The sequence below is a fragment of the Acinonyx jubatus genome, chromosome B3 (genome assembly GCF_027475565.1).
Source record: "Acinonyx jubatus isolate Ajub_Pintada_27869175 chromosome B3, VMU_Ajub_asm_v1.0, whole genome shotgun sequence".
NCBI classification, from domain to species: domain Eukaryota; kingdom Metazoa; phylum Chordata; class Mammalia; order Carnivora; family Felidae; genus Acinonyx; species Acinonyx jubatus.
Window position 1 is genome coordinate 95749355 of NC_069386.1, and position 13081 is coordinate 95762435.

The 13081-nt window shown below is 34.5% G+C and overlaps 1 protein-coding gene across 2 annotated transcripts in view; it reads right to left on the reverse strand.

Annotated features, from left to right (window-relative positions):
• The window catches only part of NEMF (nuclear export mediator factor), a 63596-nt gene that overhangs the window by 49715 nt on the left and 800 nt on the right, over positions 1–13081 (reverse strand). For both annotated transcript variants that reach the window (XM_053224440.1, XM_027065671.2), the window contains exons 2-7: positions 12684–12752; positions 12438–12540; positions 9438–9563; positions 2640–2788; positions 1591–1658; positions 535–621 (exon numbers count right to left, since the gene is read on the reverse strand). In XM_053224440.1, coding sequence (XP_053080415.1) covers positions 535–621; positions 1591–1658; positions 2640–2788; positions 9438–9563; positions 12438–12540; positions 12684–12752 — 602 coding nt within the window. The remainder of the gene's footprint in view (positions 1–534; positions 622–1590; positions 1659–2639; positions 2789–9437; positions 9564–12437; positions 12541–12683; positions 12753–13081) is intronic.

The following is a 13081-nucleotide window of genomic DNA, read 5'->3' on the forward strand; positions in this document are numbered from 1 at the left end:
GCATGAATAAAGCTATTACTAAAAGCACTCCAACTTCCTAGTCAGAAGGTGAATAACTCAAGTACATCAAGTGTTATACCAGATCCTACCTCAAGTATGGTAACCACTTCAATTATTCAGGGAAGGAGAATATTGTAAAGTTGAAAAGTACTAAGGTAGGTCAAGAGACTGAACTGTGAGTTACCAGGGATAAAGTGCCACATTAGAGCAGGAAGCCAGAAATACCACATGGATAGAACATTCATAGACCTGGGGCGCCTGGGTGGCTCAGTTGGTTAAGCGTCTGACTCAAGTCATGATCTCACAGTTCATGGATCAAGCCCCATGTCCCTCTCTGCCCCTCCCCTGCTCGCATTATTTCTCTCTCAAAATAAACAAACAAACAAACATAAAAAAAATTAATAGATCAAATATTTTATAGTTTTTACAGATTTACTACCTGCTCACTTTTATTACTTTCCCAGAAAGAATTTTCATAGTTTTTTAAAAAGGAAATACATGAAAATGGGCAAAAATTGTAGCATGCAGGCATACCTTTACTTTCAAATTTTTCATCCACTTTGACATTGCCAGAGAATCCATTTTCTATAAGACAGTGTTCAATGAGAGCTGATCCATAGGCTATAAAAGCAGTAGATATTATTTTTAGTATTCCCCTATATAATATTCAAAATATAGTAAGAAATTTACATCCCAATATAAATATCTACTCAGAAGTCAATGAAAATAACAATTTATTTTGCTTTTTATGATTTTATTTTCTTACTTTACTTATTTTGAAATGTAATTAGAAATGATAATTCAAGTACTTACAAAAATTTGAGACTACAACTGCAGAAGTCAGTGCATAAATTTTATAAGAATTTAATGGAATTGAGCCACATATAAAGGATTTCAAATCAGGAATGAAAGAATGCTTTAGTATCCAAAAACTGGTTAATACAATACCCCATATTAATAAATTAATTTTAAAAATCCAAACTTAACAATTTTATGTATGCTATACTAACAGTTGGAAAGCTGTAAAGGTAACTTATTAATGCATTCTAATTTCAGAAGAGAGGACAAGTGACTCCCTAATGCCCAGTAACTGAGGATACCTGCCTGCCCAAGTCCTCTCCAGACTCATCAGTATAGGGATGAGTAATGATTTTTCAAGTATAAGTTTATTGGATTATCTTTATCCTGATTGAAAGTACCTGACAGATTCTGGGGTACCCTGAGACACACCAATTAAAAACAAAAACAAAAACTCAAGTGGTTATTAAATCAAAGATTCACAATGAAAAGAAAAAAAAACACAATTTCTCAGAATAGTACACTAGCACTAAAATGCTAGATAACATACTATCAGTTTATTTAGCTGTATTGCTTTTAAATAAAAGCTAACACATAAAGGTCAAACTTCATGTGGTATAACAAATTCCTCTTTCCTTAAAAATAAATTCTTATTTATTCAAAAGATAATTTTAAGCTCCCTTCTACATTATCAAGTTGTTGTAATACTCTCGAGTTATAAAAGATTTAAATATATTCCTGAAAACTACATTTTCTTGCAAACATTTCATTGCTCTATTTAGGCTTACTCACGAAGTAATGGATTAAGAACTCTCTTCAGTAGTTCACCTTTAGGTGCACTGGCTATTATTTCAGTCAGTCTGTGAAAACAAAATTGACACGCCTCTCATTATCTTTTATTTAATAAAACTTACAGCAATATTCATATTTACAATACTTTCATTTCCATCAAATTGCCTAATCATCACAATACTCTAACATACAAGAAGAATTAGTTCACTTTGTAGGTAAGAAAATGGGTCATAAAAGTAATTTACCCAAGGGTAGTAGGTTCCTGAGCAGCAGACTAGGACCTGAAACCAAGTCTTCTAAGAAAAATCAATACTTTTCAACTTAGTCATATTGTTTATTGAAAATGTGCCCATATGTGTTAAGAAAGAGATGTTCCTATATAACAGGTAAATGTTTGTAGAGCTTGGTGATAGATCTTAATACCTGGAATGGCTTTACCTAATTATGCATTTAGTAAGAGTTCTTAAGGATGCTGTTTGGCCACTCTGATCCCTAGATCAGCAGCACAAACATCACCTGAGAACTTGTAAGAACTGAAAATTCCTGGGCTCTACACCAGATCCACTGAATCAGAAACTGGAAGCAGGGGCAGGATATGTTTTATCAAGCCCTCCAGGTGAATGTGACGCATGCTAAACTTTGAGAACCTCTGCTACAGCTATTAGCAAAACCTTCCAGCCAGAAGAGTACCTAAAATCAGCACCTTATCCTACGGTACTCCCTTTTCTTAGCTAAACCATTTCCATTTGTACTCTGTGCAAGATAGCCATCTGTCTTCCCACAGAATAGCTAGTAAGTTCCCTCACTTTACCAAGAAATCATCAACACCTGAAGTAACACCAGACTTAGATTAAAAAGACACACAGCTGCTACTTGCAAATGAGGTTTAATTGCTTACATGCACATTTAAATAGTTCAAGCAGTCCCAATTTAGTTATTTTATGCAAATGAACAAAATATTTTATGTGACAGTTCTTTAATATTCTGACATATGATCTATTTTACCTTTTAATACAACATGAAATGAGTTTAGAAACAAAACATGTTACCTTTCCAAAGTAAGCAAAGGTTCAGCAGCTCTAGCATGATCAACTGGGTAGCGTTCACGAACAGCAAATTTAACATCATCTGACTCATCAGTTCGAAATCTTAGTATATTCAAAATTAGGTACTCATAATCTGTAAGAACAATGTTTCCCTGTAATAAAATAAAATATAATTTATTGCTTTTCCCAATCATTCTTGAAACTTCTTAAAAAGTGAGAAAGAAAATGGGGTCTCTTAAAAACCTGAATCAAAGCTACAATGAAGTTACAAACAAAAAGCACTTGAGTCACATCTAAACAGTGCTCCTTGCACTTGTCCACCATAGACTGAAATAAGATAAACAAATAAAGGACCCCAAGTTTGAAACATAATGAAGGAATATAAAGCAACTTTAAACTCACTGTCTGATCGTTCTACTGGAGTCACTAATGGAAGTACAACAGTTATCACCTACTTTTCACAACTTTGCTTTACACCGCCTTGCTTTTACAAAAGACCTACATTAATACCGGTCTTCACTGACCAAAAGAAATCTGAAATTAATTTTCACTTTTATGAAAATAAGGAAAAAAACAAAAAAAGCACTTAGTTTGTTTGGCAGTGACCTGTTATAGAGTCAGCAGGCAACTCAAGCAGTGAGTCAAACCCCATTCCCTGGGAACTTAACTCAGCATTTCAGCATCAAGCCATCATAGGTTTGAACTGTGAGCATCTGTGCTTTACCTCTACTTATTTTGTGCATCTATTAGTAAGATATGTCCTTAAAGTATCAGAAAAGCCTAAGAGAAGGTATTTTCTGGGGATGTTCAAAAGTTTTTCTATATAAATTGGTGACAATTGCTTCTTTGCTTTATGCCATTTCAGCTTACAAAAGTTTCCATATGAACGCTCTACTTTCGGAGAGCAGGAGAAACCTGCAGTCAGTTAACACCTTGATGATCACCAGCTAAACTTACTGTTGTCCTTGCAGGAGGTAGGTCTACAAATACCGTGGCTTATTAAAAACAATTCAGAACAGACAGATATTTCAGAAACCAAATAAAGAGATATTTATACTTTCATCTGCAATTTGTCTTTGGATAGCAATAGTTATGTGGCAAAATCAATACAGATAGTTACACTTTATACCCACGTGGTTCCACACTTGTAATGTAGCCTAATGTAAGAACTCCATAAAACCAAAAGCTATATGCTTAAAGATATTCACTGCAGTTTATTTCCAATAGAAAAAAATGGAAACAGCCTAAATGTAAAAATTGAGGAAATTACTGAATTATGATAAATCAACCTAACAAACTATTTAAAAGCTGTTAACTTATGAAGACTGTTTTGAAAAAGTAGGAAAATGTTTATAATCTTAAGTAAAAAATAGCAAGACACAGAAAAAAAATCTGTATCCTAGGAAGTGGAAAGCAAATATATGGAAAAATGAAAGTATCTATTAAAAAGTTAAGATTAGGGGTGTCTGGGTGACTCAGTCAGTTAAGCGTCTGACTCTTGGTTCCAGCTCAGGTCATGATCTCACTGGTCTGCAAGTTCGAGCTCCACCTTGGACTCTGTGCTAAGCATGGAGCCTACCTGGGATTCTCTCTTTCTCTCTCTCCTCCCGCACCCCATCCCTCTCCCTGACTTGCAGTCTCTCTCTCAGAAAAGAAAAGAAAAAGTTAACTGAAAAAGCAAAGTTTGGGTGAGGGCTTGGAAAGAAGTCCACATAGTGTCTGACTGAAGAAGATGTAATTTAACGTGACTTGCAAAACAGACCCAGCCATAGAGCCTGGCACAGAGAAGGTGCTCAATAAATGTTTGTTGAATCAAAGTGTGCAGTTATCAAGAATATCTGGCAGATTCCAGCAAGGCAGTTACTTTCCTGAAAGCGTTTTTCGCCTTAAACCAGGGTTTCCCAAAACTATTCTGTAAGATGGTTCCCCCCCACCTCCATAAAAAAAGAACTCTGAGCAAATAAAGTTGGCAATTCTGTGTAACATATCCTTCTCTAGGGGATATACACATCACATTATTGCATTAAAGGCACTGATAAGTCCTAGAGTTAAAAAAAAAAATTTTTTCCCCCTTTATTCTCAAAGGCCCTCAAATTTTAATGGCTATGGGACCTATTTTTCTAGGTACACCTATTATCTAGGGGAAGTAGTATCTAAGAAACATACTTTGGGAAATACTGTGCTTGACTCTGATGTACTCAATAAACTACTTTCTGACCTTAACTTACTTTCTCCAGCATCTTTCTTATTGGAATTTTATTGCAAATTAATAAACTGACTTTGTTAAATGAATTTGAGCAGCAATCACCTCTTTAACCAAGGTCTGATCAACTCTAGATAAACCATACATCAAAATTCCAGACATGAAGCCTAGGAGATCAAACGCTGGTATAAAGAGAGGGAAGAGCAATCTTCAAGATCTACTGTAAGAGTCAACCAACCTACCTCTCTTAAGTATCACAATAACTGCTGAAAATTCCCAAGCACATACTTTCATGTATAAAATCCTTAATCTGTATTTCCAACTCATCAATAACTGGACCTCTGAAACCTAGGCAGTATGCATACTAATAGCTCAAATCCCTCAAAATAGAAAGGCCGTAAATGCAATGGGGTATCCTGGATTGGATTCCAGAACACAAAAAGGGTATGTACTACAAAAACTGGTGAAATCTAAGAAAAAGTCTGCAGTTTAATTAACAGTAATGTGTCAGTGTTAACTTCTTAGTTTTAACACATGTACTGTGATTATGTAAGAGGTTAACGTTAAGAAAAATGAAGGATATACAAGAACTTTTCATATTATCTTTACAACTTTTCTATAAATCCTAAATTATTACAAAATGAAAAGGTTGTTTAGATTTTTTTAATTAAAAACAATTTTTTTAAGTTTATTTATTTCTTCTGAGAGAGGGAGGGAGCATGAGCAGGGGAGGGGCAGAGAGAGAGAGAGAGAGAGAGAGAGAGAGAGAGAATCCCAAGCAGCCTCCACACTGCCAGTGCAGAGCCAGACGCAGGGCATGAACTCATGAAACCGTAAGATCATGACCTGTGAGCCGAAACCAAGAGTCCTATGCTTAACCAACTGAGCCACCCAGGTGCCCCTAGATTTTTTTTAATAATAGCAAAGATTACACAAAATCATTGTATGCAAAGAATTTTTACATATCATTAAGGTCTAAGTTTAAATTGAAAAAGGAAAAAAAAAAAAAAATGGAAAGGTCCGTGCCTGGTACATAAGTTTAAATTTAGAATGTAAGCATATTGACCGAAACCTAAGCATGCCTTCAGTGACATTCTAGAGATTTTTTTTCCCCCCACAGATGAAAAAAAAAAAGGTGTTTGGGTTTTTTGTTTGTTTGTTTGTTTGTTTTGACAGCGGTGGGAAGAGGGGAAGGAGATCATAAATAAGACACCATACATAACAGTGGTTACCTTGGAATGAGGAAATGGTTTGGGCTAGGAAGGGTAAGACTTTCCATTTTAATTTTATGTACTTCTCTATATACTGAGAACGTATTCATGAACTACTTGTATAAACATATCTAATTTAAATGGTAGTCTAGATAATTCCAACCAATGTCCTACTGAGAAACAGAAAAACTGGACAAAATACACAAAGCTTGTATTTTAAGAAATCAAAAATGCAAGCAAGACAGTAAACCTTCACAGGACCAAAACCTAGGAGAAGAAAACTCAGAAAGATGAGTCACACATGGGGGGGCTACTTTTCCCCTAGGATCGTTTGTCTAACAGTTAAGAAACAACTGATAGGCTGAGAAGCTGAGCATAAATTTTGATAGACTCACGGAACAACTAAGGAGAATAAAAACTGGAGTTCAGAGCCCAAGTGAAAGATGACTGGGGCAGTGGCGGGGGCAGATATCCTGAGAAATCCAGTTCTGAATAGTGACTCATAAAGGCTGCTTCTTAAGGCAAGGTGTGAACCAGAAATATACCAGATTTTCCAGGCCCAACTTCTAATCAATTCAATTCTTGATTGGAGTAAGGTAATCTGGAATTAGCTGTACCCTTAGCCACTTGTCAAAAGCAATTATCTTCTCTAGAGAAAGACAAGTCATTCTGGATCTCAGACTACAACTACTGTTTTTTCTACTCAGTTCCTGGCACAAAATGAAATAACCAGGCATGTGAGGAGACAAGACAGTGTAATTAAAATCAAAAGAAACAACAGACAATAAAAATAGCAATTCCAAGTGATTCTTGTCTGGTAGCAATAAAATTAGTGAATTGGAAGACAGATCAAAGAAAATCGGGCTGAATTTCCCAAAACTGATGAAAAACATCAACTCGGATTCTAGAAACTCTATGAACCCCCAAAAGATAATTACAAATAAGAACTCAACTAGGCACAGCACAGCAAAAATACTGAAAACCAAAGACAAAGAGAAAAAATTTTAAAGCATCCAGATAAAAAGGCCAGATTACCTTCAAAGGAGCTAACAGATTTCAGTAGAAATAACAGTTGCCAGAGGACAATAAACTTATTGTAACTGTCAAAATTTATTTAACTAATGAATAATAAAACCACTAGATGGTAAAACTGGTTGTAAGAGAAATGAAATAAATGAACTATTTACAATGAGAATAATTGTGTAAGATTGTCAATTCAAGGCAGTAAGACTGTAACCACTGAGGATATCTTTTCTCTAGACAGATACAATTTGAATCTCTACTGGATCAAATAACTTTCATTGCTATCAGGCAAGAATCATTTGCATTGCTATCAGTTTTCTACAAGTTAAAGTCTACACTTAAAGAACTGTAAAAAAACAAAACAAAACAAAAAACCCTAATCAATAGTAAATAGCAAATTCAAGATACACAACTCTAGAGGAAAAACTAACCCCCATAAGTGCCTACTAGACAACACCCAGCAGGATACTTAAATGACAGTTTGGTCCTTTTTGTCTCTTTTCAAATTTTAGATACTTTTTTACAGTCCTTTCTCATCATAACATCTAAAATTATTTTGATGACAAATATACATAAACACAAGCTACTCTCATTGCACCTTGGCCTGATTTACATAGGTCCAGCAAGAAATGTTAAGTAACACAAATATATCTCCTCAGATATAGTCAGCAAATCTAGAGTCACAAGGTATGAAGCAATTACTAAAGCCATAATAATCACTGCTGCCTGGAGAATTCATAAGAAACCTGGGATTTTATTTTCAAAAGTTTTCTATTATCCCAGAGACTTAAAAATTAGTATTTGAAACCAAACAAAAATCACTACTGATTGTGTCAGTGGTAGACCTATAAATTCAGGTAAATTCCTCTTTAAAGTTATTCAGATCTACAGTTATTCAAATCTATTCAAATTCTTTACCACCAATAGGCTAGGATCATATATGTCACAGAATAGGTAAAAGATCAGTTTCTGAGGATGTTTTGTGGACACTGCTTCTACATATAAAATATAACCTTTGTCATACCTAGTTAAGTGAGACTTATTCACAAATATGAAACCCTAAGTTTGACCTAGTTTGCACAATTTGCCTTATTATATCTTGGTAAAAAGAATTACAAATTCTTATCGAACCTATGTAAACATACACATTGCCATTAGTTGTAAAAAAAAAAAAAAAAAAAAAAAATCTCAGTAAAAAATCTCATTTGTTTCTAAATTCTAAAGGATCAATGAGAGCAAACGACCATTTAATTATATATCACTCCAATTTGCAGAAGTACAGACTACTAAGGATGAAGAGAAAGGTAAAGGGCTCTATCATACATCACCATAAAATACTCATCATAACACCAAAAATATTCTAGAAAATAACTAACCACAATTAGATTCTCTCCAGTTTATTCAGTCCTGTGTAATTTATTCTGATCACCCTAGAACACAGGTTAGCACTCTATTTTCATGGAAGCACTTGCTTCTAGATTAAAATGAGTTTTATATATCCTACCTTGGCCCTCTGATATATTTTGGTATTTGTCTACACACTATTGGCTCATACAACATGAGTCTATAAGAGCAGAGGCCAGCAAACTTTTTTACAAAGCAAACTCTGTAAAAGGCAAGACAGTAAACATTTTAGCATTTGTGGCCACATATGGTCTCAGTTGCATATTCTTTTTTGTTTTTTAAGAGCCCTTTTTAAAACATTACCATTCTTAAGCTCACAAGCTTTATAAAAAGGGGCCACAGGCTGTAGTTTACCAACTCCCATTTAAGAGTATCTGGTATGTCCTTCTACCAAGGTTCTGAACCTGACTTCTTTGTTGAAGACCCAATTTATAATGACAAAATTATAGGGACAGAACAGATTGGTAGTTGTCAGGAGGGAGGGATGGTGGGAGGAAGAGGAGTGGGTGGGTATGACCATAAAGGGGTATCACCAGGAAGATCTCTGTGGTAATGGAAAAATTCTGTATCTTGATTGCAGTAGTGATTACATGAATCTACAAAGGTGGTAAAATGAACAGAACTAGATGCATACATTGTACCAGCATCAATTTCCTGACTTTGATATTGTACTATAATAACGCAAAATGTAACAACTAAAGGAAACGGACATCTCTATCTCTGCAACTTCCTGTGAATCCACAATCATTTGAAAACAATAAAGTTTTTAGAAAAATTTTTTAAAGAGGGTATCACACAAATTTCAATTGACCACTCACTACCTGAGACCACACACAAAAATCAATTTCAGATGGGCTACAGCTGCTGTTCCCTGCCCATATTTTACAGTATATTATTACACAGATAATTAACAATACAACAATGAATTATCCTTCATCTCACCACCCAAATTTAACTTACCCTATCATAGAGCTCAATGATTAAGTGATAAGCAGCTTCATCACTTCCAAATTGAAAATCTACAATTCTATCCACACCAAGTTGTTTTGCACTGACTAATCGCCGACTCTTCAAGTGTTTTCGGCACTAGTGGGAAACAGAAGAAAAGGGCATTCATATAGTAGAAGTGAATTCCTAACCATTTGGTATTGGCTTGTAAATAAGCTTCCTCTTTTCATTTCCATCAAGAATAACATTTAAAAAATAGTAAACAAAAGCCTGCAGATGATAATCAAAGGAAAAACACTTTCTGTCAGGACTCTGACTGCTAACTCTGAAACAGTATTTTGTACTTTGCCCTATAGAGAAATGTACTCCGTTGTTTATATCACTGCTAAATCTCTTTTCTTACCCTGATGACCTCACTCAAAGCCATAACCTTTTTTCATAAGGCCTCTTTCCAGTCTCATCTTTTAAGGATCCCAAATTTCCTTTGTGTTCAATATTAATTAGTGGTTTCCACCAAACTTCCATTTCAAATACAAATTCTGAACCATGAGCTTATTGGTATTCTGTAAGTTAGTCTTCAACGTACATCCAATTACCTTCTATTCCCACAAATGTATTAATATAGCCCAGACAGAATCTTTCTGGTACTGTCTCCAAAGCTTTTGACCAACTTAGCTCAAATCCAAATATAATAACTCTTATTCCTTATCAAACCCCATTCTTCCTATCGCTAGTCATGATGTTCTTTTCTTATTAGCAATTAAAATATAATTAACGTTTTAAACCCAAATATAAATTACTTGGTCAACACCTATTGCTTTAGATTATATGTACCATCCTTTAGTACAAATATTTAAGTATAACATGAACCAGAAACAAGACTACTCTGTAGTGCCTAAAAATTCTTACCACTGTTTCTAATTCTTTAATTTGGAAGGTTGCTTACTCAAGACCAGTAAGAAAGAATGCTTTCAAGACTCAAATTCAAGATAAATTTTACAGAGAAGCTAATATAAATTCACCTTTAAAAATATATACAATCATTTTTAGAACCAATGCCAACTCTTTCATAACCAAGAAGACTTCTCCAGACCTAATAGTTCAAATTGATGAAAATTCTCATTTTATGTACTTATACATTCAGGCAGATATAATAATCCTTTTCAAACTTCTAACAATCTCTCCCTCCTATATTCAATAGTTCTAAGAGTGGTCTATAATGGTTTTGATTTAAACAGTGACCTACATATAGGGCTATTTTTAAACTCCCAGGGGAAAATCACAATCCTCCCAGAGGCCCCCAGTAGTATTTTTATTCAAGAAAAACAAAGTTAAAATGGAGATAAAAGGCATCCTTGAAAGGAACAGAAATCCACACCATGGAATGGAGAAAAGGGAAGATTACTTATCATGAGTATAGATGGGCATACAGTACATACATAATGTTTGTTTTATTTATTTCCCTATTAGCAGCTTGGTGAAAACAACAGTGCCACAAAGCTATCACTGGCATCCCCAAATGTGAGAATGAAGAACAATCACTGTGATTTGCCACAACTGAGCATGACTGTGCTATACAAAGGTAGCAGCTCTTTATTTTAAATTATTTATCATGTGCTTAACACTGTGTCTGCTCCATTGGAGGGTATCTCTCTATATACATTTAGATTAACATGTACACCTAACTCACAAAATTCTAACTTTTTTTTTTTTTAAGAGTGTTTGGCCTCCTATTGGTATAGCCTGATTTGGGGATTTTTACACAATCCCAGTATCATGTATCTTATCATCTGTAAAGCTAAAATAACCGTTCTTCATATCCACTGACACATTAAACAGCTCAAAATATACGTTATTAATTTATTTTGAAAAATGCTATACAAATACCAAGTGTCACCATTATTATGGACAATTCCCATAGAACCATTTGGGGTTACTATAAATTAAACTTTTTAAGAGTTTGATAATTTTGTGACAGGCCTTGTGATTTGGGAAACACTTACCTAACTTGTAATCCAAAACAGATTCTAAGTTGCTGGGGATAAGATTCTTCTCTGTAAAGCCTCTAATGAAATAACACAATGCCAAAACAAATAAATTTCTGAAGGAAAGTGAGGAGGAGAGGAAGAAGGAAATTAATACATATGGAGCCCTAATATGTGTCAGGCATTGTGTTAGATGCTTTACATGTTACTTCAAATAATCCTCACCAATAACCCCATGAGGGAGTTATTATCCGCATTCTACATTTAAAGAAACTAAGTTTCAAGAGGTTAAGTTACTTTTCTGGGTTATAAAATTATTTAGCGGCAAAATCATTAATTCAGAGTTAGGTATATTTGATTCTAATGTCTTTCTTCTGTACCACATAAACTTTCAATATCTTTGTTATGCCAATAAACGGACAGGTAACGTCCACAAATGCAGACTCTCTGTTTTAATAGAAAAAACAAAACAAGACAAAAGCAAAGAGAGAAGTGAAAAGTAAAAAGATATGATTGGTAACATACTAATGTCATTGAGTATTTCAATAAAATACAGATTGGCAGCTCAAAAGTGAGCTGCAGAAAACTAGGAAAAGGTTAAGGGGGGGGGGGCATATCACAGAAAACCAAGAATACTAGAAGATAGGATATGAATTCAGAAATTTGGGAATCATAAAAGGTAAGAAACTAATGAAAATGATGCTTGAGAAAAATTAACTCTGGTCTAACAAAGAACTGTTTTGATAGCAAGAAGTATACTGTAATTCAAAGGACTTTATGGGAACGTTATACAAGTTTAAACTAGAATAATGACTGTGGGAACTGAAAGATCTAGAGCATACTGGGGTGTGAAGGGTAACAGGGAGAAGTCAATAAATGTCTACTTTATTCATCCCAGTATCTATCAACTATTTTATCTATATTTTATTCATAATAGTGAAGGAAAACCAAACATTTTAAAACTTAAATTGTTAGTGACCAATCTCAGGGCCTTAAAATTTAGCTTCAAGTATAACTTAAAGTTTACCTTCATGGCAAAACTAGATGGCATCATATTCTTAGGCCACTCAAATTCTGTTGTGTGAATTCGTATGCCAGATTCAAGTAAAAGTGTAGCTTTAAAGTCTGGTCTGTGGAAGAAAAAAGTTAAGTTTTTCTTTAAGGCATTTGTCAACGCTAACTCAATAAAACAGACTAAAAGTGCAGGTTAAAAAAAATCAATAATCTCATATTTAATTACCAAAAATCAAACAAGCCTGTAAAATGCTCTTACTTTTGAAGACGAATAAGATAGGTCTTATTATCCACATCATAAACATTGTTTACTCTCATTCCTAGTAAGCTGCAAGAGAAAGGAAACACGTAACAACATTTGAAATACAAAACTTCACTCAAATTAAAGCCGCAGGAGGAAGCAGGGCCTTCAAAGAGGGGATCTTCAACTCAAAGGATATGGAGTCAACCAGGGAGCAGAGTGAAGGCCACCAGGCATTGAGCCCAAAAGAAGTGTAACTTCTTAAGAACAAAAGTTAAGACAAAAAGAGCAGTCCTAGGAACACCATGCAATGCCCTGCGTCCTTGAAATGACCCGATATTTCTAAGGAAATATCTAACCCCCTTTATTACAAAAGAAAAAAAAGGTAACAAAACTCTGGAAAAAAAAAAATGACA